Raw genomic sequence first — 26426 nt, forward strand, 5'->3', positions numbered from 1 at the left:
ATTTAGGATGTGTCTGCATTGTAAGAATCTGCACTTTGAAAACCGTCGCTGGAAGAAGAAGTGATTTGGACAACAAAGCCGGAGTGATTCATGGAGCCCGAGATGTATCCTGATCGGTCTGTTATAGCCGTCGGCCAGCTGATCAGTGAAGTAAGTATTTTCTGGAGCTGTTGGGAGTGCTTTATACATAGATAAGATCATCGATAGAAAGATTTCGATCGTCCTTTGGACTCGGAGAAGATAGTTGTGTGGCCGTGACTTAATGTATGACTGTCATTTGTTGTGTGAGTCACATTTACATACATGTAATTTACAAGTCTTGTCTTTTATATCGCTTTTTGTGATGTCCAAAAGTCACATCTGTAATTGCATCCTGTTTAAGTGGTAAATAATTTAGTGAAAACAAATCGATTATGTAATGATCAATAGATGCTAGATAATATTTATTTTATGTGTACGATTGTCTATAGTCATTTAGTGGCACGATACATCGCTCCGAGTAGTTTATGTAAGTACGATTGTGTGTAATTCCTATGTGTTTGCCATCAGGGGGCGCTTGAAATCCAGCAATGACTGCATGAGTCTTTTCAGATGTGTGTGTCTCCTCCAAATCTGTGAATGTGTTAGCTCTTTCGGACCATGTAACGCACATCGTATTTTAGGCGAGATTTGTAAGTAATGGCTGGTCGAGGAATTGTCCTTGTAATAGCACATGTTGTTGGGCAAACAGGGCGTGACTTAGGATTGCTCTTAGCGAGATGGCCGTGCAGCGAACTCTCTCCCTTCTCCCTCCTCCCTCCTCCCTCCTCCCTCCTCCCTCCTCCCTCCTCCCTCCTCCCTCCATGATGGTTGTTGGCGGCACATACATAGTAGAAATCCTACCATATAATGTGCTGATAGTGTCATCATAAGGAGGTCGCTTAAATAGTACGCAAATCACGCACAAGATCCGGCGCAGGCTGATGATGCTATAGGCTAGCGACACAGCGTGGACACGCCCCCTCTCTGTAGTACATGCACGTCATCAGTGTGCGTAGCGGGGTTGTTGTTTAGCCGGAGTGTTTGGTGTGCTGTGCTAATTCTGTTCACTGCTCGGCTAATGAGTATTTTGGCTTTTAGCGCTGCTCTGCTTTGTACTTTGTCAGGCGTTGTAACGTCGGAAGCACACACAATCCGCAGCAGCCACGTTCAAAGAGGCGTGGCCGACCATTATGGCACTTGTAGTGCAGCGGCTTACGACGTGACAATGCCGGACAGAAATGGGTAAGCTGAGCATCGTTACATGGTGTCACATAGCAATTCGCCGAGCACACGACACGCAATAGTTAACCCCCCCCCCACCCCCGCTACGCCCAGTGCTGAGGTGGCGAGACTACAGAGAGGAGGCGTGTCCCCCCGTGTCGCTATCCGATCCCAGACCCCCGCGCCGGATTGTGGCCTTCCATTCCCTAGTAGTAAGCACATATATTTAGGGCAAATACTATGAGGACATGATGTGAGTAGTAGTGTACTGTGTATATGATATGTGGCGCCAGCAAACATCATGGAGGGAGGGAGTTGGCTGCAGGTGAAGCTGGAGACCCCACCCACATAAGTGACGTACTATTTACAATCAAACATGGCGTGTAGCATGTGACATGGGTGTAGTAGCTATGACCTTATTGACTAATAATTTCTAAGACGTTACTGTAATTATTTTGGATTTTCAGGTCCATGCTCGGCCAGTGCTATGGGACGGCCCTGCGCCTGGGTACAGAAGCCGGCTAACACGGAGTGCCGCATGGAGGGAGGTTGCCCGGATTGTATACCCAGATTGGGACCAGCATACTAGATTACAGCAATGGATAATTGGTAAGTTGTTTAGCCACTGTGGCAAACCATTAACTCGAGTGTTATGGTCACCTGACGCTGATATATTCCTAATGTGTGGATGCTTTTGCTTGAAGCTAACTATGTGGAGACCAGGTGGTCCAGTGTGAGGGACCGATTCATCAGGCAGCGACGGCAGCTGATCAGGCGTGGGGCCGCCCAAGAAGAACTGGCCGCTTTGCGTTTTGCCCCAATGCTGCGTTTCATTTTGAATTCCCCCAGACGCCGCAGGTAAGTGTGTGTGTTAATTGCATGTGTCCATGGTAGTAGCAGATGATGATGGAAGTAGCTCAGTGTCTTATGTGTGCAGACATAGACATGTGTTAGATTTATATAGATTGTATACATCGAGGCTCCAGCAGGGGGAGCAGTATATTTAGTGAACACTTTAGAGTAATCTCGATTTCGGGAAGATGAGGCGCCCCCTGCTGGACACCAGATAACTAACAAATGCAGCCTGGCCTAACCGCTTTGGGAACAGCTTTTGATCCCTCCAGGATCTAATCCAGAACATGAAATGGCAGTTATGCCAATAGCGTGGACTGTCTTCATAATGTTTAAACAATGTACGCAATGTGTCCATAGAGTAAACTAATGTTCCACTCGGGTGGCCTTGTGAAGACCCACATTTTGGGTCAACAGTGTGTGAATATATTGTAAAAAGTTCTAGTGTGGCACCTCGTACATAGAAAATAGTGTGAAAGCAGGCAGAGTGTAATCCTGCATTGGATGCCTCCATTTTAGTTATCTGGCTAAATATGTCCTTAAACAAAAGTGCCATCTTAGATAGTGACCAGTGTTGTTTTCTCCTCAGACCACAAGTAGTTCAGCAACCAGCAGAGGCCTCATCGGATGAAGAGAATGAAGAACCTAATCTGGCAGAGGGGTTGGCCAGGACTCCACCACCAAGATGTCAAGAGGGTCCTGTGGAGCCTGGCGAGAGAGAGTGACATGTGCCTTGACCGTCCAACAACATTTGTGTTTGTTCCGCACTCCCTCTCCTCAGCTACACCAACACCACCCCTTGTCTGCTACACTGTAGGGCCTTAGTGCCAACCGCGCCTTACTAGCATTAATAATTTCCTAACATTTGTGTGCACCAGGACCACATCAATAACACACTGTTTAGAAGGTCTGGCATCACATTAGCTAGGGATGACAATAACAGCTTGGGGGGATTGGGATGTCCCTTTTATTTTTGTGGTGCCAGAATACAGTCAGGCTGGCTGTGTCCTTCACATATTGCCCACACTATTGCCTCTGCACACTATTCTAACTTCTGTCAACATGGTCCAAAGTAGTCTCCACACACCCTCGCCCACATCCACCCACACACACTATCATGTGAATGTTTTATTTTTTGACATGTAATAAATCCATTGCGACATATCTTGTTGTTTCCCGAAATCTTATTTTTTACTTGTTTATGTTTTAGTGTTTAAGGGTTAAAAAAACAAATGATTATTGACTGCCACTAAGGAACTACGAAATACGCTTCAAAATACTTAGTGGACTTTGTTTGCATAGAAAGCTGTATTGAATGTTGCTATTGTGTCTTATAAAATTTTGTTGTATGCTTTACGTTAGTAGAAAATGAACACATGCTGGATGTCCTTCAGGAGAATATTTCTAATCATATGTGAGACATTGCTGTATGTGTTAAAATGAATGTGTCATGATAGGAAATATTATAATGTAGTTAAGTATTTCATTTATCAGGCCAACACTCTCCTGCTGTGGCCACTTCCTGCCTTGGCCACAGATGGCAGCAGAGAGCACTGTCATACATGACAAACAAGGAATCGCAACATTCACTACATGTTCGTAGTAGGTTCACAATACGTGTATTTGAGTCAGTATATTTTGGTCAGTATTGTTAACAAAACCAGTAGTGGCTTAAAAACACAAAGGCTGTGTTCACACAATGTAGAAATAGAGTGGCTGTGCGCCATTTAAAGTGAAATATTGCTAAGTTTTTTTCTAAGAATGGATGTTATTTGGAAATGTCCTTATTTAGTGTTTTAATGGCGCACATCCACAACATTACAACATTGTGTCGAGATCCTTTGGGTGTTTAGAATCCACTGCTGTTTTTGTTAGCTATACTGAGTGAAATACACGTATTGTGAAGCCACTAGCGAAGATGTAGTGAATGCTGCGATTCCTTCTTTTTGAGGTCTGAGCCTGCTCTATGCTGACATCTGTAGCCAAGGCAGGAAGTGGGCAGAGCAGGAGAGACTTGTGATGAGCACTAACATATTTTGGGACATTAATGTTATTATCATGACACTATCATTTCCACATAGAGCTCTATGTCCGATGGTAGTAGAAATCTCCTCCTGCAGGACATCCAGCATGTGGTCATTATGTACAAAGTGGAGGATATATAAACGTACACACAATAAACTACATAATGTAGCGTTTACACTGGCAGATTGATGTGATGGATTTTGGATAAGAAATCCAGGAGATGACTGTAGACAAGGAACAGGTGATCAAGTAAAGAGCGAGATTTCTAATCTTTGAATACACTCTTCTGTGTTTTACAGAAAAAAAATGGATGATAAAATAATATTTTTGAACCGCAACCTAAGTAGACCACATCCAGCTGGCGCACCTGGGTGATGTGTGGAGGGATATATGTGGTGTGTTAATAGTGATTGTTAAGAAGTGAGATGGACTGTGGCACTAGAAGATATCAGATCCTGTTACATATCCCACACTAGAAAGTTAGACATATAGTGCGCACCCTGCTGGTCACTCCATAGGAAATGCACATGTTTTGATCACATCAATCTTTCAGCACACTAGGTTCAAAGGACTATACAATTAACATTAGCATGATGTGACCATGCTCGATAATTACTGGCCAGTAGTATATCGAGTGAGGTAATGTGTATTTTCGAACACTACTATGTGGGAACACACAACATGTTTTACATACATTGAAAAGGCAGACACATTGTTTAGTCGAATAAGAAAATATATTTTTTGTTTTAGTAAAAAGAGAATGAAAATTAAATATCAACCAATACATCGGGTTCAAACAACAAAAGAAAATAAAAAAACACACATCCCAGAGACAGGTGACATACATGCGGGAAAACATCAGTCCTGTGGCCGTGGCTCATAAGGGAGGCTGTGAAAGGGGCACGGGCACGGCGCCTTCAGGAGTCATGAAGTAGTCAGCAAAGAGGTTCCTGACCACTATCCCGCGGTTGAGTTGTCTCCCTTGGCCATAGTTGATAGGGGCACTAAAAGCTGGCAGTGTCTCCACGTTCACCTCCGGGGTGGGAGCATAGTCCCGAAGGTAGTTGTGGAGAACACAGGCAGCTTTAATGACCATGTCAACTGTGGCCAATTTCAACTGCAGGGCAGTGGTAAACACTCTCCACTGACTAGTCATGATCCCGAAGGCGCACTCCACGAAGTTACGTGCCCGGCTCAGCCTCCGGTTAAATAGTCTCCCCCGTTCATCCAGCCCTCTCCGTGGGTAAGGGCGCAGCAGGTTGTTGAGTAAAGGGAAGGCTTGATCCCCTACCATGACGAATGGAGCGGGATGCGTGGTACCCGGAAGAGGAGTGGGAGGAGGTAGAGTCACGTGATCTAAGAGTATGCGCCGCCCAAACTCTGATCTCAGTAGCGCCCGGGAGTCCCCAGTACTGCCATAGGAGCCGACGTCGATGGCAAGGAAACGATACGTGGAATCAACAACCGCGATCAGGACCACAGAAAAAAATTTCTTATAATTGAAATACTGTGATCCTGATCGCGGTGGTTGCTTCACACGTATGTGCTTACCATCAACCGCCCCTATACAGTTGGGGAAATTGGCCACAGACTGAAAGCCTGCTGCTGACTGCAACCAAATCTCCCGGGTCGGACTGGGCATCACGATGGGCTGCAAATGCTCCCAGATCACGGCGCACGTGCACCTCACAATTCCAGAGATGGTGGACGTACCAACCCTGAATTGGAGGTGCAACGATACATAACTCTCCCCTGTCGCCAAGAATCTGTGAAAAAATGAAAAATAGTATTTTATGATTCTATTTCACATTCAGCTACATATTAAATTATTACATATTTTAACACTATATTAGATTTCACTACAATTACATGAACAAATAGTTCGCATTAAAATAAAGCATCTTCACCTTAACGTTATGAGCAGACGTCCCACAGGAGGGATGGATTTCCGCATGTAGGTGTCCTGTCTCTGGAGATGTGGGGTCAAAATGGAAAGTAAATTATCAAAGGCCTCCATAGGCAGGCGCACGAAGTCCTGGAACTTGTCAGGATGTCTGCAACAAATTAAGAAAAATATTGATCACTAATATTACACACAAACACACATCATAGGAAGATGTCATACGGTTTACAAATGTTGAAATTAACATCAAACGTTGTAAGGATAAACAAAAAACATAATAAAATTATGGACTTTGGGGTAAACATTTGTGGACAGTAACCTTTACATTTGCAATATTACATTCAAAGATTTGACGACTTTGATGTATTCAAATCGACATACCGTCGCAAATCATCATACAGGCAACCAATGTGGCCCCGGGTCTCCCTCCGAACATTGATGGGGTGGACCCAATATCGCCGTCCCACCTCCTGCAGACGGCGCTGCTCTGCGTCTTTTTGCCTCTGAGAAGAATTTTTCAAAAATTAAATTTATTATTTTTAAGACATCTCAATTAGTCACAAAATTATTACACAGTTGCATTTAAGGACCTTTGGTCAACAGTACTTAAGGGAGCTTGCATAAACAATACATTTAAATCAATGTTTTACGGATTATAAGCCTAAACAGTTTGTAAGGCTAGTTTGAAATAAGTTACATAAAGCTTTAAAAAAAAAAAAAAAAAAAAAAAAAAAAAATAAATAAATATATAGAGACTTACACACAAACGCTGGTAATAATTACGCATCTTCCACAGGATCGAAAGCACCACGAGCTGGTGCTTGCGGCGCAGCCTCATACGCCGGGCTGGCCCATAGGGCGCATTATTAGCGCCATCAGACATCTTTTTTTTTATTTTTTTGGCATTCAAAACACTACAAGCATATGGGCGTACTTCGCGAGTGGGCGGAGATTTTATAGGGATGTGGGTGTGCTTATTTGGCCCGGGGGCAGATTCATGAATCAAATACATGCTTTTGAGCGGGGCCAAACAAGCCAAGACACATCATGACACTACGGCCGGACTCTTACGATAAGACCGTAAGTGGTTTTCAAATACAGCCGCCAGACCACCCGGAGATGTACGGGACAGAAATTTTAACGCCCGCACTGTTACTACGTGTGAAACCGGCCTAAAATTGGCCACTGTGTGGGTACTTAGAAACTGAAAAGCAAAAGGGTCAGTACTAAAGGTCCTATTACATGGAACGATAATCGTCCGTATTCGGACGATAATCGTTCTGTGTGATAGAAGGCAACGATCAGCCAACATGAACGATGTTGGCTGATCGTTGCAGTCGTTTGTCTTTCAACGTGTTGAAAGACAAATGACTCATACAGCATCAATCTCCTGCCGTAGCTCCGTGGAATAGGAGCGGCAGCAGCAGACCGCTGCTGTATACTATGGGCTGCCCAGACAATCGTCGATCACCCGGGCAGTCCCCACGCACCTCCCCGGCTCTCACCTGTTCGCTGCTGCCGCGTGTAATAGCAGCAGCAGCGAGCGAGGAGCAAACGAGCGCTGACAGCGCTAGTTTGCTCCTCATAATCTCCCCGTGGAATAGGGGCTTTAGGGCCCTATTACACGGGACAATTATCGTGCAAAAAATTGGTATATCGTTCAAATTTAAACTATAATCGTTCTGTGTAGTGTCGTTGATCGTTGATTTTAGATCTGAACCTAAAATTATCAATAATCATTTGCTAATCGTTCGTTGTAATTTTACATTCGTTCGCTCGAGTTCTGCATTTGTTCACTAATCGTTCAGTGTAATTGCACATTGTCCATTGTTTTGCTGGGATCAGAAGGAGTAAATAATCATAGTAACGATCGTATCTAACGACCATCGTTCTGTATAATGTGGTGAACGATTTCAGGTAAGCGATAAACAATCTTTGTTTGTGATTTTTCATTCTTAGACGTTAAAAATGTAATAGGACCCGGGTTGTACGATATAGTGCAACAGGTGTTGTTAATTCACAAAAACCTATCTCTCACTTTTCCTTGAAGATTAAGAGTAATGCATATGAAAAAGTCCATCAGCATCCATTGTTGTACAAAAATCTTCAATCTTTTTTTGTGTTTCTAAGTACAAAACGGCTATATTTCAAACCTAAAGGAGAAGTCCGGTGCAGTAACATTTTTTTGATGGGGCAGGGGAGAAAATAACAAACCATCACTACTCACCTCTCTCCGTGCCTTTCCAGCACTGGATCGCTGTTCCAGGACCCCTGTCAGGCTCCGGGATCGCTTCCCAGCCGCCATCACGACCCAGTGGATGGACTAGCTGCTCAATCAGTCGGTGACTGGGGGGGGGGGGGGAGACTGCTGCAGTCATTGATTGGCTGAGCGGGCAATCCATCAGCCGGGTCGGCAATTTTCCTTGTGTTGTGACTTCATCAGAACTCTGGGGCGGGGGGCACACATTACCTGCTTGGTGCCGTGGCTGTGTGAGGCTCCCGGCTCCCCATCAGCCAGTCAGTTCTGCCGTGCACTGATTGGCTGATGGGGACCAACAGGAGCTGGGAACCTCACACACAGCCGTGGCGCGAAGCAGGTAATGTATGCTGCGGGCCAGGGCAGCGGGATGTGGGGGGTTACAGGGGCCAGGTCACATACTGGCAGCGGAATGAAAATGCTGCAAACTCGCAGCGTGAAATCCGCTGCAGATCCAGTACGTGTGAAGGCACTCTAATATGCAATAAAAGCTTGAAGAGTTTTCTTCATGGCCTTTGTCAAGCCAAGAAGAGCCACAACCGCTTGTTACTGTCACATCCCATACACTAATTTTGCCCCTCCCCAAGAATTATGCACTTGTGCTCCAAACCGACACTAAACCCTCTACGACCCTGGCCCGGTGGTTGAGGACCCCTGATATAAGGGTATATCCAGAGGATAAAGGCACCATATGACAGCCGGCAGTGATCCACCGGGTTTCATACCATGCACCCACTAGATATGAGCAAATTGACTCCAGCATGAAAAACATTTGTTCTGAGCTTTCTGATTTATTCTGAGCTTTTGAGATTTGTCCTGTTGGATCAGAAGGGTTATTAGGGTTGTCTTGATGTTAAAGAGCATGAAAGAAGTTGGATATAGTCTCGGGAGACCTAGAGTGTCATACATGACCCAAAACCAGATTAGTGAAGTGACGTACAGGTTCCGCACACCCAGCACTGCTATATACATGAGCCCCATTATACAATTATAAAATGACCTCAGCAAATCTAGGCAAGAATCTATTTGTCTTCCATTATACAGTATTTGCTGCATACGCAGGTAATCTAATGAACATTGATATATCTGGAGCTTTACATTGTGTGACTAATATTAATCCTCGTACACATGGGACCGTATATATCATTTGGAGTGACGGGAGTTTCCAGCAATGCAATAAAACAGAGCAGCTCACAGTGACAGATGGGTTCGGCGTGGATATAATTTATAGCGTCGCTGACCTTTTCCCTTCTTCCCGGCGTCTCTAGGGATGGGGGGAAATCTTTTGGTGGAAATTTAATTTAAAATGTTGAAAGTCCCTGAGAGACGTTCGGCTCCCCGAGAGGATTCCCTTTACGGTTTGTGATTCAGAATGAGCAAAGCAAAAGCTTGAAATCTGAGGAGATTCCCCATTTCAGCAGACGCCAGAGTGAATATCACCTTCAGTACACAACGCGTTTCATCCTGAGAGGAAGATGTTTGTAGTCACGTAGAACACTCAAGGGCTTGTGAATGTATTAAGGTGGCTATATACATGGGACCCTGGATCAGGCAATACCGCTCCAAGCTGCATATAGATATTGTACAATAATTGGAAGATTGTAAGAACATATATATTCAGGGTTTAACCTTATCCATTTTCAGGGAAATGTTTCTATTCTTGTCATTACTGATGCTCTCCAGCAGAGATTGGCGCACCAGGACTCCGCCGTGTATAGCTGATTGCAGAAGTCATAGGGCGGTACGGTTTCTTTCCCTGTATGAATCCTACACGCGGCTCATTTTAGAGAACGTATCCAGGCTCATTTACACCTCATGATCTTCACTATGATAAGGTGCCAATTGTGGGGTAAGAATGTCACCACTGCTGCTCTAAGGTCTGAAGCTAAGGAGCCACCAAAAAGTGTCCCGTATACAGAAGACATTTGCCACCTGCCCTGCAAGTCACACTCCTTTTTTTTTTTTCTTTAGAAACTTGAAAGTGATACTGACTGTACAGTAACACCTGCTCACGATACAGCTTTGTAGCAGCCTACTGACATTATTAGGTCCGTATTACATGCCCAATATTCCGGATACTTATCGAGCCTATTACACAGCTCTATAATTGTGCAGCAAGGACTCTATCTATATCGTTAGCGATGTCTGTGCAGCCCTTATCTGTCAAATAATAAACTTTATACATACCTGTCCGTGCTGCCTGGTGTTCTTCTTGCTCCTGCCCTCTTCCCGCTCCTCGCTAAAACTTCTGAACCAGTCTCTGAAGTGACAAGCCATATTAGGAATGAATAACATTTGCCATTAATAGGGCAGCGGACCTTCTAAATAAAGGTATGGGCACACTCCGTCCCCTGTCCTGTTAAAATCTATCGGCAGGTTAGATCCGTGTAACCTGCTGCTAGATTTACTTTAAAGGGGTTATCCAGGATTAGAGAAACTCTTGCTCAGAAACACCTCTCATGTTCTCTTCTGTGTGGGTGGGGGTTTTCAGCTCAGTGCCATTAAAGTGAATGGAGCTGGATTGTAATACCGCACACAGTGTCCTGCCTCACTCAGTGACTGGCTGGGTGGACTGTCACTGCAGTGAAGGGCTCATCTTGGAAGTAGAAAGTAGCTGAAGCTGCGAGGGACCAGGTGATCGTGAGTTTATTTTCAGTAACTGTTTTGTGGATTTTATGTTGAATTTACTGACAGGTGCCGTCTGAGCAAACAAAACCTCCCGCTGTTTACTAGGTCCAAGAAGAAGAACAGCTGCGCCCTGTCTATACCTACACATCTACAGTACGCGCTTTACTTCATGAATAGCTGTGATAAAATTCTATGAAGCTGCTCGGGGCTGTTCTACATAGGATGATGATGGGCAGAAGAGAACATAGTCGATGCAATACCTCTAGTACATTGTTATAGAGCAATGGTGTCATACAGGGGTGTAGCTAGGATTCATAGGGCCCTATAGCAAAAAACTGTACAGGGCCCCATGAATCCTGTATGCTCCCCTCGTCCAATATACATACATATATATGTATGTATATATATATATATATATATATGCACTTATATATACTCACACAGCCAAGTGCAGCCCTAGGAATTAGCTAGTCGCTGTCTGGAGGGTGGGGGGTTTTGTGATGGCTGGATGGGGGTGGTTGGTGCCGGCTGTCTGGTGTCCTGGGGGGTACGGGGGCTGATGCGGCTGACTGATGTCCAGGGAGTGCCGGTCAGGGCTCTGGTACGGCCAGCGGGTCTCTAATGGGTGGGGGGCTTCCAGGGTGTAGGGGTGCTGGTGTGGGCCCTACCATGGAGGCAAATCAAGCCTCTGGCCCCGTAGCAGCTGCATGATCTGCCTCCATGGTTGCTACTCCAGTGATGGGGAGGTGTTAGTGTTAGCTATTTTATGCCAGATAATACTAGACCCCGACTTAGTAATGGATGCCATCTATCAGACAGCTTCCACTACTAAGCCTATAATAAAAAAAAATTATAAGTGAGGATACATGGCATCCACTCTTAACCCCATGTGGGCCAGATTTACCCTCACACTGTACCCATCCCAGTAAGGAAGGGGGTTAAGAATATAGTGATACATGGTCCATAGGTGAATACAATGGGCCACATGTATCATCCTGCGAACGGATGATTTTCGGCGGAAAGTGCCGATTTGCGTATTTTTTTATACGCAAATGGCCGATTGCCGGCAAATGGCCGGCACTTTCCGCCGAGTACGCCAGAGGGGCGGAAAGGGGGTGTGTAGTGGGCGGAACGGAGGGCGTGGACTCAGTCCGTGCGATTTACCATCCGTTCCGCCCAAATATACGCCGAAAACCTACTCCAGTCCTCAGCTGGCGTAGGTTTTCGGCGTTGCGCACCGGCGCACACGGGATTTATGTAGAGGCAGTCCGCCTCTACATAAATCTCTGTAGCGCCGGAGCTGCGGGGGCATTTTTAAGTCCGGCGTAAAAAACCCCGGACTTAATAAATGCCCCCCAATATGTTGCTTCTCTTTCCAACTATTTGCTGTGATGATAGCATGCAACGTCTGCTGATGTTTCCCAGACTCCGGATACTGCATGAAGCAGATACAGCTGATGGTGTCCTGGCTGATATTCCTGTGTTGTAGACTTGTCTCTCCACAGCTGGACATGAGGTTTAGACGACAATGAGGGTGGAGCATCGTGTCTGCAACCTGAAAAAATGTATTGTGTAAAATCATCTCACTTCTATTGTCTTATTTAAAGGGGTACTGCGGGGCGGAGGCCTTTTTTTTAAATTATCGCTGGGGAAGGGGTGGATGAAAACAATGATATCTAGCTGCTCCACTCCTGATTTTCCGGCAGTCTCCTGGTCTGAGACAGGGCTTAAGATGTGGACCCCTCTACCACTGCCTTATGCCTCAATCCCCGTCTTAGACCTGCATGGCTGTATACAAGCCCTGATATACTGTAGCGCCATAAATGAGCATTTAGAGTTCGCCTTACCCCCCACGTTCTGTGTTCCGCACGGTACACGGACGTGGAATGCCTGTATCCGATTCTCCCCCGCCCAGGCAGCATCTATGATAAGATGCTGGTAGCGGGGAAACTGTACAGATATGCGCCGTGCTGTAATGAATCAGCCGCATGGCTGTCATTACAGGCATTCCACGTCCGTGTTCCATTACACAAAGTGATTTTTCAACAATTAACGATAAACGCTCTCAAAACACCGCTATTGTGAACAACCTGGAATCGTTCGTCTAATTATGATGATCGTTGTTTATGATCGTTCTTACGGTCTTGTCGTCGCTTTTGCGTTCATTGCTACTGTGAACAACGTCTTATTCCATGCGAACGGTTTGCGAACGATCAAGGATAAAAATAGGTCCAAACTCTAATAAATGACTAATGATTTCTGCCCTCCCTGCACCTCCCGACCTGAGACACTGAGCAGTGAGAAGACCAGAAGCCAGAGGCTGGCAGCTGAGGTGAAGGGGCCAGGGATGTTAAGGGAGAACTTTTAAGGTGGACCTAGCCACACACTATGATGAAGCTGCAGTAAGGTTTCCTGTTTATAGGCAGCCCCTAAAGTATTAAAGCCTCTGATATCCTGGGACTATGACAGCCACAGGGGTCCCCTTCAGGGAGAGGGGCCATGGGGCAGTTGCCCTGTTTGCCCCCCCTAATGCCGGCCCTGAAGGCAGCACAATAAATCTCCCTTATGGTGCGTTTACACGGAACGATTACACTGGTCAACAGCCAAAAAGGTTCTGACATGAAAACAGTTGATCTTAACTAATTTTGGGGTGCTGAGATCGAAAATGATGTTCAAATTTTGAAATTGGCTCTAATTTTCAAAATATAGACGTACTTTCTATACTTCTCACAGCCTGTGATACATTACTAGGAAAAGTTTGCATCATCAGTATTGAATCAATTTTCACGATAACGACCACATTTGAGCCATAATAGGCTCTTGTAAACACAGTGAACGATCAAGCGGCGAGCGAGAAATTTTGATCCTTTAACATGTTCTCAAATTGTCGTTGGTCGTTTGCTATAAATTTGCAGATCGCTTCGTGTAAACAGTCTTTCACAGATCCACTCTATGTGTGAGATGGGCTTAAGCGATCCTAAAACGACCACAATAAAAAATTTTCAAATGATTTTTCACTTTGTCTAAACACTGATCGTTATAAAAACCAAATCATAGCTTCAAAATCGTTAAACGATTGGGCGAATTATCGCTTCGTGTAAACATAGCAATAGTGTCCTTAGTAGCCCATAGCAACCAATCAGAGCTCCCCTTTCACTTTACCACAGAAAATAATCTGTTGAAAGCTGAACTGTGGTTGCTATGGGTCTCTTACCATAGCAGCACAATACATTTCCTTTAGTAGCCCATGGTAACCAATCACAGCTCACCTTTCACTTTACATGAGCAATAATATGTGAAAGCTAAGCTGTGATTGGTTACTATCTGGAAACAAGGACACAGTGTCATAAATCTACAGAGACCCCACCGGATGTTTTTGTCTGGGCAACATATTCTCCTACAGCCAGTGGGAGAGAGAAGAGCTGGAGGAGAGTGACCAGCAGGGGGCGCTCCTTTGTGCTGTCCACCTTGGTTGTAGTTCCTCTTTCCTCCGTACCTCACACAATAACTGTGCGTACCGCAGAGCGGCCATCTTTGGTGGAGCAGAGCTGACAGATACAGTGTAAGACAGGTGGTGTATGGTGTTTTTAGTGTCCCACATTATCATTTTTACACACTTACACCCTTGGACAGCTTATTCTAATGTTTAGAGACATATAAAATTCTGGTCTATAATAAATTCCCCCTATGCCTCTTTTCTTATAACAAGAAGAATACATTTTTGGCAAAAAGAAAAACATTTATTTAAGTTTTTAAATAATTCCCTGTCAGCGATAGGAAAGCCCCTTGGAGCGTGGTGTGGTGGTGGCGGTGGGGAACCCACTGAGCACTCCCTTGGAGATGATGGCGATGCAATTCCTCAGCTCCTCTGCAGCGGCTGGTCACCCAAGTGAGTAGCTGGAGGGTTCTCACAAATGCCGCTCAGTATGGCTTGCAGATCGCTGGTGGTGATGGTGGAAATCATTTTTATCAGCTCACCGGTGGTAGTTGTGGTGATCCAGGTGGCTGAGGTTGTTCAGATCTGCAGGAAGCTGCTGCGGGTGAGGGTGGTGGTCCAGGTGATCAGGTCACTGTTGCTGCAGATCCAGGTAATGAAATCACAGGTGGTGGTGGTGGTGATAACACTCAGCCGCTCTACAGCAGCTGTGATCCAGGCTAGCAGGGCGCTATTAGTGGAAGTCCAGCTCAGCAGGCAGCTTGTGGTGGATTTCCAGCTGAGCATATCACTGATAGCAGTCAGACAGCTAAGCAGGCCAGTGAAGGCAGTTGCTGGGCTCTGGAGATGGCTGGTGATGGAAATGAGGTCACAGGTGGTCATATTCCAGTTGGGCAGGTCCCCAATGGTGTTGTTAGGACTCTGCATTTTGATGGTGCTGGAGTTTCTACGCTGCAGGTTTATGGAATTGGGCCTCTACAGGTCGGTTGTAATCTTCCAGCTTTGCTACTCGCTGATGGAACTGTACAGCCACTGCAAGCCCCTGGTGATGTTGTCCCAGTTGAGCGGGTCGCTGATGGAATTGCCCCAGCTCAGCGGGTTGATGAAGGGTTCAATCAAGGTGAGCAGTTGTCTGGTGGAAAGACAGCCCACCAGGATTGGAACCAAATAGCACAAGAGGTTGGCAAAAAATCTCAAGATCCCTATCAATCCTCTCCTCTCTCTCTCTATGGACTGACAAAAATCAGAAACACTAGAAAAAAATGAGAGTATACGCAGGCAGAACGCACAGGTAGTACAGACAGTGTAATCACTAGTGAGTGCCTAAGAAAAGAGATTCTGGGGCTCTGCACCTTCTTTTTTAGGGAGCCGGGATCACCAATTATGTCAATTATGTGATGTCACTGCCAGGGGCGTAACTAGGATTCATGGGGCCCCATAGCGAAAAGGTGTATGGGGCCCCCCAACATAATACCTGTCCCGGCGATATGGAGCTGTCCCCCCACCTTCGGCAGCTCTGAGACGCTGTGCCCTGGGGTGGGGTGAGGAGTAGCAGGCCGCTCAGAGTCCCTGCTGGTTGGGGCAGCTCTGAGACACCTGTAGGGTGCGGGCTGCTTTAAGACAGTGTGTGTGTGTGTGGGGGGAAGGGTTTAGGGGCCCTGAGTCTAATATACTGACTACTATAATAGATGCTAGGGAAGCTGAATGACCTCATTATACAAGATGCTAGGAAATCTGGGTGACCTCCATTATACTGACTACTATAATAGATGCTGGGAAAGCATTATACAGGATGCTAGGGAGGCTGAGTGACCCCATTATACAGGATGCCAAGGAAGCTGAGTGACCCCATTATACAGGATGCCAGGGAAGCTGAGTGACCCCATTATACAGGATGCCAGGGAAGCTGAGTGACCCCATTATACAGGATGCTAGGAAAGCTGAATGACCCCATTATACAGGATGCCAGGAAAGCTGGGTGACCCCATTATACAGGATGCTAGGGAAGCTGAGTAACCCCCATTATACAGGATGCTAGGAAGGCTGAATGACCCCATTATACAGGATGCCAGGGAAGCTGGGTGACCCCATTATAAAGGATGCTAGGAAGGCTGAGTGACCCCATTATACAAGATGCTAGGACAGCTGGTGACTTCCAGCTGGCAGTGATAGTTACCATCCTTCCTGCTGTGTCTTTCCTCTTCAGGCCCTGTGCACTCTGCCATTAGCGAATAACCCACCCGCGGTGAGCGCTGGGGGCAGGGCTTGCCGCGATGGGGGCTTAACAGAACCTACCCGGGGCTGTTGCCACTTGTGGAGAGGGGGACACTGGTGCCGGATGCCGGATGCTCTTAGTCTGTGTCAGGGTAAGGTGTGGAGGGAATTGCAGACGCTCCCTTCTGCGTCTCTGACAGGGTGCTTTACTGTTAGGGGGGTAGCTACCATGAAGACAGGGGAGGCAGGCCAGGTGGGGCACGGGGCCACTGCCTTCCCTGCCTTCATGGTAGCTACGCCACTGGTGTCATCCCATTAAAGAGAGAGGAGGACACGTGATTCTGACTCCAAAGGTGGGGGCCAGGAGGAAAGAGTGTGTCGGCCTTGACTCCATTTACCTCATTTTGTGAATGCTGAGGGGGTGAATAGGCAGAAATAGCTCCAAAACGGCTCAAAACAGGTAATTAGTTGCTTTGAGCAATATATTAAGCTATGGGTGGGCTATTTAACACTGCAAAAAGATTTTGAGGAGAATACCCCTTTAATCTTTTCTGGATCTCTGTAGCTGTTACGGTTTATCAGATATATGCTCACAGTGCACGATAAACTTAAGACCCTATTACACCAAACAATTATTGACCATACTTGACTGATTACTGGCTGTTCCGTGAGATTATCGATTGGTGTAATAAGACATGTATGATGTCGGCTGATCATGGTGGCGCCGGTCTGCTGCTTGTTGCTCTGTGTAATAGGACGTGGGGAAAGCGAGCGCTGACCTGACAGGTTAGTGCTCACTTCCCTCATTATTATCGTACCATGCAAGACAGCCTTTAGTGTGAATGGGGCCTAAGTAATGTGTTTTTTTACTAGCCAAATAAAGTGGAGAAGTATACGGGCATGCTCACACGTGGCATCTCTATGTTTCTGAAGCAAGTTTCACTGTAGCTTTTTTTGTAACCTTTTTATAATTGCAGGAAAATATTTTGGGAACTTCTCCAGGGAGAACCGCAGTCTCTGCACCGCACTGAGCACTGCAGCCGCCTTGTGATCAGAATTTAAAGAAGGAATAAAGTAATGCATTTTGGTTTTCTTAATACCCAGGAAAAAGAAAGAGTCTGATCACCGTCAGATACATATAGAAGAAGAACATAGCGCACTCTGGATGGAGATTCTTTATTACTGTGTATTTAGGAAAACATCTATTATACAAATTACAACTTATTGGAAAATTTTGTACCTGACAAGCGCGGCATTTACCCTACAAGATGAATTTTCCTGGAATTTATTAGTTCTTTGGATAGTAATGAGTGCGCATTCATCAGGAAACTCCTGGGGTCTCGGGTAATTGGATCAATTAGTCACCACTTCGGCTTTGGCAGAAAAAAATACAATTGGGCTTGTTTTTGTGCCACATATTTCTCATCTCCATTTTAGATTGAGCTGTGTAGCATATGCTGTGTAAATATGCCACATGCTACCGAACAACATATACTTATTATTAATCTATATGTCTGAACGGCTTCATTCATCAGATCAGAGGGGATTGAGTGGCTACAGTGGTCACATGGGTGTATTAGTAAGTCATCCCCGCATCATGGTGAGCAAGGACCGTCAGGGACAGCACAGTAATAGTGAGGGAGTAATGGTTATTTTGGAATTTTATGGGATCCCTCATCCTTGGCCAAATTTATTTCCGATCTTGGGAAACTTTTTTTTTTCATACGAAGTCCATAAAAAGCTAATTATGCCAAACATTGTCATCAGTGCATCACTCGATTGAGTATTAGTGGAAAACACCATCACACACACAATAATTACACTGTTATTCCCATAACATTAAAAGAGTTATCCGATTTATTTTTTTTAATTGATCAGCTGTCCTCTGGATGGTTAACATCAATATCAGATTGGCGGTGTTTCAGCCTCACACAGAGTCTGTTGAAACAGGTAGATTAGTGGGGGTGTCCACATAATGCTGCCATATAGTTTCCAAATATTTTTGCCACACAAAGGCTAGATAGTCAAGGAGTTAGGTCTCATTCACACGTCCGCACAATTTATCCCATTGACTTCTATGTGCCTATTCACACATCTTAAAATTTTGCTGGTGACTATCTTAAATTGCAGAGCTCTACAGACGTGTAAATGAGGCCTCAATTGTAAATTATCTGCTGGTATTGTTAAGTAAAGGTTTACATGCTTCTTTCTAGTCCAGACCATGAGAGCCTATTAGAAAACAGATGTTACTACCAAAAATATGTGACTTCTAACTGGCTCCGACATGTCCAAAGCTGTGGTCATTCTTTTTGATATGCTTCAATCCTATAGATGATTATTTGTAAAAGCTGGAAAGGATAGAAGCTTTATGGTGATTAGGACAGATTTTAAATATGGCGCCCAATGTCTACTTCCCCTTCCTCTTTTTCCCTATTCTTTCCTCTCGCTCCCTTTTTTACTTTTGTCCTACACTTGGGAAAGATGAGGGTTTTCAGCACTTGGGCGGTAAAGTTGGTGTCAGCACTTGGAGGAAGTTTCTGGATTTTGCTTTGTACAGTATGTACCGCAGGAACATGAAATTTTCTTATAAAACATTGCATTCGAGGCCGCTGACACCTAGGAAAGTCAATAACTCAGAATATATCAGAATCAGTGAAGCGACTATGCATTGGACCAGTACTCATTTAGTGGAGGAGAATACTAGCTTTAACCACATGGTAAATGGTAAGGCTCAGTGGTGGCCAGAAGAAAGCAGACTTAAAAAATAGTGTCTCAACTCTAATAGCAAATACAGGCTACCTGCATACGCTCCAAAACTATCCCTCTAATTTTAGCCGTGACTGTGACAAATCCAATGAATAGAGTTAACAATCTCAGTTACATTAAGGTTCTAAACAGGGCCGTCAGCAGATTCTTATATTGTTGGCAGGACGTAGCTGATATTAGCTCATCCATTATGAGAACGAAAGCCTTAAGGTACCATTGAGAAATTGGCAACTGTTCTGATCCCGTCAAGCTTCAGTTGTACTGTAAATTGAAATGAAGATAATGTACTGCTGTATTTCTTGTCCTTCATCAGAAAGTTAAAAGATATTTGCATGATAAAATAATTTCCAAAATGCTAAACATGCATTTTGTCATCTGTATAAGCCCCCTTATCAGATTTAAAGGGGTTATCTCAAGATTAAAAGTGATCACCTAACCACAGTGATCGCTGAACCGTGGGAAAAGTAGCTAATCGATCAGTTGTGAGCACTGGGATCCCCTCCAAGTGAATGAGGAAGCATGTGCATGCTCTTCTTCCATTTCATTTAGAGTACTATTAGACAGGCCGATAGGGGCCCGATAATAATCGTTTAACAAGGGCTGCAGGGACATTGTTACTGATGTCCTTGCAGCCCTTGCTAAACTGGTATACATTACCTATGCTGGGTTCAGGGCTCCTCCTGCTCCTCTTCTCCCCGGGTCCTGCGCGCTGCAGCTTCAGAGCGGTCTGTCTTAGCTGACAGGCCACTCAACCAATCACTGGCCGCGGAGGTCCTGGCCTGTGATTGGCTCAGCGGCTGTCCGCTAAGGCAGGCGGCTGTAAAGCTGCAGCGTGTGGGCCCGGGCAGAAGAGGAGCAGGTGGAGCCCTGGACCATGGATAGGTAATGTATTCTTTTGCAAATTGTTAGCCACCGGCCGCGCACCGCTATTACGCGTAGCGGTGCACTGTCGGTGGCCGACAATTATAGGTCTTAACCTATATGAACGATCAGCCAATGACAAGGATCATCGGCTGATCGTTGTGTTTATTACACGGAGCGATAATCGGCCAGATAGGGGCGGATTCGGACGATTATTGTTCCGTGTAATAGTACCCTTACTCTCTATGCAACTTCTGAAGTTATGTAGTCGCTGATGATCCATTTAAATGTAGGACTGGCATAACTTCTTCTTCTTCCAAAGAAACATTAGCAAAAATGGAAGTAATTCTTTTGCACTTGTCATGGAGACACATGGGAATTGGTGAAAAAGGGTGACAAATGCTGGCCAGTCCCATCCAGCAATATTACTGGGGTTTGGGACCCCCAATTTGGTAATGGAGAAATGTTCATTAATGAAGTCAGAACCTTTAGCTAGTTTTACATGTTAGCGGAATTCAATTACAAGAAGTCCTGGGGGGGAAACTACATATGCTTTCCGCTCCCAGTGCCCGTGCTGCATAACGGTGCTCCCAGACCCTGCTGGCTGTCATCTTCTCCTGGGTATGTGGCGACCTAGGTTCCACTTCACAGGCTACTGGGATTTAGCCCGCTCAGCCAATCAGTGACTGCAGCGGTGTCCCACCCCAGACATTGACTAGCTGAGTGGGTCATCCATCAACCAAATCTTGATGTAGCCGGATGGGAGCTCAGAAGACAGCCGGCGGGGTCCAGGAGCGAGACACTGCTCTACGGGTCCCACTCCTGGACCCAAATAATGTTTTTGCCCCAACACCGCCGGACTTCTCCTTGAAAGGTTATAGATAGAGATGGTCGGAACCTGCCGAGGTTCGGGTTTGTACAAACCTTAAATCTCGGCAATGATTCCCGCTGTCTTCCACCTCCGTGGAGAGGGTGGATACAGCCGGAGGACCACCTGGAGAACTGGGATACAGCCATAGCCATAGGCTGTATCCCAGTTTTCCAGGCGGTCCTCCGGCTGTATCCACCCTCTCCACAGAGGTGGAAGACCGCGGGAATCATTGCCAAGAGCTCAGGTTCGTACGAACCCGAACCTCAGCAGGTTCGGACCATCCCTAGTTATAGACGCCTGCAGTGCTGTATTTTTTTTTTTATTGAGAAACCATAAACATTTGGCTATGCCAATCATATATATATATATATATATATATATATATATATATATATAGCAGCAAGATAGTCCACGGCACTCACAAGGTTAAAGGTGAAAAAAAGTTCGGTGATTTATTTATTCATCAGGACACAGCACTCCAAACAACACTACGTTTCGGTAACCTCACGTTACCATCTTCAAGTGTGGTAACTTGAAGATGGTAACGTGAGGTTACCGAAACGTCGTGTTGTTTGGAGTGCTGTGTCATGATGAATAAATAAATCTCCGAACTTTTTTTCACCTTTAACCTTGTGAGTGCCGTGGAGTATCTTGCTGCTATCTGAATACGATCCTTGGTCAGGATTCAAGACCGCTGGCACCCGTCTTCTACTTAAGCAGTGCTGCTTGCCTTGTCTTTTTTGTGTGTATATATATATATATATATATATATATATATATATATATATATATATAGAGAGAGAGAGAGAGAGAGATTAGGGGAGATAGTAGTTGGTCGGTAACTAATAAAGATGTATGACCACCTAATTATTAGCGTGGACATGACTTAGCAGGATGGATGGTGTCTACATGTGGTTAGTCTTGTGTATGTTTTGTATCAGAAAGGCTTACATTAAGGATAGATCTTGTGTTCAGCACTGGGAACACGAATACACAATCGCTTATACAGAAGCACCAGCTGCCAATGTGTAAAAACAGTGCTCACTTTCCGAGCTTAGAGGATTACACATGGCGCTAGCTGATAATTATCAACCTGCGAAGTTCCCCTGCGTCTTCTGTAAACTCTCCTATTTATAGGGCCGTGCCTGGAAATAACACTTCACTGCTCTATTTAATTATAATATTAGGATGTGCCTGTTTTCCTCTTAAAAGGGTATTGCAGTATTACAATTTTCTGTATGTTGCTTGGGCTGGTGTACAAACATGTGACTTATGTATGACTTCTATGTACAAACAGAGGCTCTGTGGCCCCCAGACGAGGCTCTCTGCCCGACGCTTATTTACTTTAGCCCCAGCTTCTGCAATGATTCGTAGGTCCCCGTGTAACATGATTGTGGGCTGCAGTGTGTCCTCAAGGGAGAAGAGTTTCAAATAGCTGCTTTGCACATCCTTCTCCCCAGAATTCCCAGTGGCGCATGAATGGCCTATGAAGCCCCTATTACAGTGCTTGCTTGCTCCTCGTTCCCTGCTCGCTGCCGGTACTATTACACGCACAGGCAGTACGGGGGGGGGGGGGGGGGGGGGGTTCTGTGCTGCCGGGTCACACTTTGGTCCCTTTGGTCACTCTTTTTATACTTGTACAAGCAAATCTGACCTGCATTGATTTTAAGTAGGGGAGGGGCTTAGCCGCTGTTCCCTTCAGGGAACACGATAACACAGTCAGTCAGGCCTGCCACAATTTGCAGATGGGCCTAAATTAATCTAGACTGCCAGCATCCCATTGCACCTCTTGGCTATCTTGCCTCTGACTGCAGTTAATCCCAACTTATGCTACTAATTATACACTGACAACTGTTCGCTTTTTAAATGCGTGGGGGTAGGCCACAGCTTTTTTAATTTTCTTAAAAAACATCTTAAACTTTTTAACATGGATTTGTGTCATGTGCGGATAGGACCGGAGTGGTGGGCATGTCTTAATTGTTCTGCCAGGTGCCTCGCAGATGCTTCTCCTTCCTCATCTGCAAGGTCCCCCCCCCCCCAGCGCCAAGCTGTGACAATAGTAATAACAGTAAATAAACACATACAAATAAACCTCTACCACTGAAACATTACGGAGGGTGGGTGGTTAAGCTGTTTAACCTCTGCCTGTCACACTGGTGTGGTGTTGTGCCACTTCCTGCCTGATACTTTTAATGCCCTCCTTCCACGCCCCCCAGACCGTCCTGAACATGAACCACCTTTTGGGTGCTTGCTACGCCCCTGTCTCCGTCAGTCACAGTCACCGGCTGCTTAACCAGCACCAGTGTCCCAGTTTGTCTGACCTAGGAAGAAGGATATGCCAGGTAGCTCTCTGGTGCCACCTTTTAGTGGTAGGAAGCTGCAGTACATGACCAGGAATAAACCAGAGCCTCCCCAGAGGGAGAAGGGACCCATCTGTAGACAGCTGTTTCGGGGTTCTTGACCTTTTATTCTCTGTCCTATTCATGAGGTGAGGAACCCTTTAATGTTGGTGATATTGTGGTCCTTAATGTACAGAGAAAAATGTAAGATTAAGGATACATTCACACAACATCTTTCCTATGGATCACATTTCAGATTTCTTATTCACTTTCAGAAATAGTTTCCTTTTCCGCATTCTGTAGTCTATTGGGGGGATTTATAAAGACCGGCCTTTTCCTGTGAGCAGGCGTAAATCACGATAAATAAGGCATGGGAGGAGACCACGCCTCCTGCCCGCCCATCGGGTGAGCGGGGCATACGGCAGGCGTACGCCAGGGACAAGGGGCAAATCTGCATTTCATAAATGTCCCCCTATGTGTAAGATGAGATATACTTTGGGATCGTGTAAAGCTTGGATGAAAGGCTACAATTTATAGGCGTTTAGTGGTATACATTGCCTTTGCAGCCCCTTCTCCCTTCTCCATTGTTGGCTCCACATGTGATGGCAGTTCCTGGCACTGTCTGGGATGTGATCTCCTCAGGGGCACACGGCTTCCATGCAGTAATCGGCATCATGGCAGCAGCAGAAATTTTTCTATCTCTCTGTTTCAGTACATCAGCTGCTCCCCCTCCTCTCCTCCTTGTGAATTAACCGATGATTGAGGGTTAATGTAGTGATGTGTGCCAGGTGCTACAGCGCTACAGTATAGCGTTCAGATGAAAAACTAAAGCATCTGGCAGTGTTTTTTTACACACATGTATGCTGTGCAGTATGGATCAGTGACTGGATTACATGTCAAAATCACTACAGAGCCCAGCAGTTCTGCACTACACTCGACCCCAGCTGTTAGTGTGTGGGTGAGCTGGCATTGGGAAGCTGCCAGTCTGACACTCACACTTGGCATTTCCCAATCATGTAAACACAGGCAGCTACAATCTGCAACCTGAAGACACCTGCATGACTGCCACAGAAGATCACCAGTACTCACTGTATAGTAATCTCCAGAGATAAGTCTGGGTTAGCACGACCCAGAAAGATCAGCATTTAAATTCTCCAGACAGTGGGATTCAAATGCCAATCATTCTGGTTCGTTTCAGCAAGTTTGGTCATCTCTGGTAACTTCCTATCTGGAGACTTCAGAGGTTTTAAGTTAGAAAATGATTCCAAATTGTACTTCTGATGGAGATCTGTAACAGATGCAAAACAGTGGCATGTTTAAAAAATGATCTATATATATATATATATATATATATATATATATATATATATATATATATATCTATAACAGTGGTGCCTTGGATTACGAGCATAATTCGTTCCGGGACCGTGCTTGTAATCCAAATCACTCTTAAACGAAAGCAAATTTTCCCATGAGAAATCATAGAAATACAGACAATTGGTTCCACACCCCAAACATAATGATTTATTATTCTGAATAACATGTAAAACTAATGAAACAAACATTCAGAAACAACAGAATATGTGATATTATAAGTTACTGTACAGTAATGCAGCACTCTCTGTCCGGGAAGAGAGGGGTTACAGGTATGAAGAGATTACCTCCACAGTCTTGTCCCCTGATGTAAGCCCCAGCCTGAAGTGGATCTGCTATGATTTGGAAGGTGAGGGAGACTTCCTGGGTCAGAGTACAGTGCTGTAGACCCCGCTATGCAGACCATGCCCCTCCCCCACTCGTGCTTCCACCCAGTAAAGGGAGCTCTTAAACCAAAGCAATGCTCTTAAACCAAGTTTCGTTTTTGAAAAACTGTGAGCTCTTCTTGCAAAATGTTCCAAATTAATCCAAGTTACTCTTAAACCAAGGTACCATTGTGTAGACATATATATATATATATATATATATATATATATATATATGTAAACATATTTATATTTGTATATATATATATATATATATATATATATATATATATATATATATATAAAAATTTCTGTATGGATCAGTATAGCCTACTGCACTATATGATACTTTCATTTTATTGCCTTATATTTGCCTAATGGAGGTAGAAAGCCACAAAAGAAAATTAATGCTTTTGTTTCCATTAGAATAGTTGAACCCTATGTATTTTGTGAGCTTTCCCAGTGTACATGCTTTGTCTATACCTCTATCTCCATCATCTTAAGGGTAGACAGAGACTAGCTGCTATAATGTCTCCATACACAACACCCAGAAAAGGGGATCCTGCTCTCCTATATCTCTTAGAAGAAGCAGCAGCCTGGAGGACATAGAGCAGCACTGAGCAATGTAAGCTGTGGATTCAGCACAGAGATAAAGCAGCAGAACACTAGACGCAGCAGTGTCACTATGTTTTGGCCTCTTTCTACAGTTGTGCCCTCTATTTATCTATATAGTCAGCAGCTGTAACCTGATCCCTCAGTAAACTGATAATCTGTGTTTATCTTTGTCATACTGAGGATGGATTTTACTAATTAATTAAGAGTGATGAGTGAAAGGAGTCTGATAAATGGAGAAAGAGGCATATTCACGTGATAAGATATACTTCAAAGCTTCTTATCACCATTTGGAACTTGATAGAAACAATTGTTATACATTAAACAAAATGCAGAGGAGAAATACAGTACCTGATTAGTCATTCATGATGTGAAAAACAAACAATACCCTACACTGAATTGCTACTATCACCCGTCCACAGGGCCGGGACAAGAAGTTTTGGTGCCCTAGGCAGAGAAGGCACCTATATTACTGTATATACAATAGCATAGACTCCTATATTACTGTATATACACTAGCATAGTCACCTATATTACTGTATATACACTAGCATAGTCACCTATGTTACTGTATATACACTAGCATAGTCACCTATATTACTGTATATACACTAGCATAGTCACCTATATTACTGTATATACAATAGCATAGTCACCTATATTACTGTATATACAATAGCA

At 44.8% G+C, this 26426-nt stretch overlaps 2 protein-coding genes across 2 annotated transcripts in view; one reads left to right on the forward strand and one right to left on the reverse strand.

The window, feature by feature from the left end:
- The window catches only part of SYN2 (synapsin II), a 215388-nt gene that overhangs the window by 60974 nt on the left and 127988 nt on the right, over nt 1-26426 (forward strand). The window lies entirely within an intron of this gene.
- LOC138789948 (uncharacterized) lies at nt 4838-6480 on the reverse strand. The gene is made up of 3 exons (XM_069968826.1): nt 6404-6480; nt 6027-6173; nt 4838-5885 (listed from the first exon to the last, which is right to left on the reverse strand). The coding sequence occupies exons 2-3, from the start codon at nt 6134-6136 to the stop codon at nt 4997-4999; spliced, it is 999 nt and encodes a 332-aa protein (XP_069824927.1). The 5' UTR covers nt 6137-6173; nt 6404-6480; the 3' UTR covers nt 4838-4996.

This window comes from Dendropsophus ebraccatus, chromosome 4 (assembly GCF_027789765.1).
Source record: "Dendropsophus ebraccatus isolate aDenEbr1 chromosome 4, aDenEbr1.pat, whole genome shotgun sequence".
Taxonomy (NCBI): domain Eukaryota; kingdom Metazoa; phylum Chordata; class Amphibia; order Anura; family Hylidae; genus Dendropsophus; species Dendropsophus ebraccatus.

Bases quoted from the DNA above. Each gene is read 5' to 3' on its own strand.
- LOC138789948 (XM_069968826.1), bottom strand. From the start codon at position 6,136: ATGGAGGCCTTTGATAATTTACTTTCCATTTTGACCCCACATCTCCAG. The intron at 5,886-6,026 runs GTGAAGATGCTT...ATTTTTTCACAG, and splicing joins CGTCTGCTCATAACGTTAAG to ATTCTTGGCGACAGGGGAGA.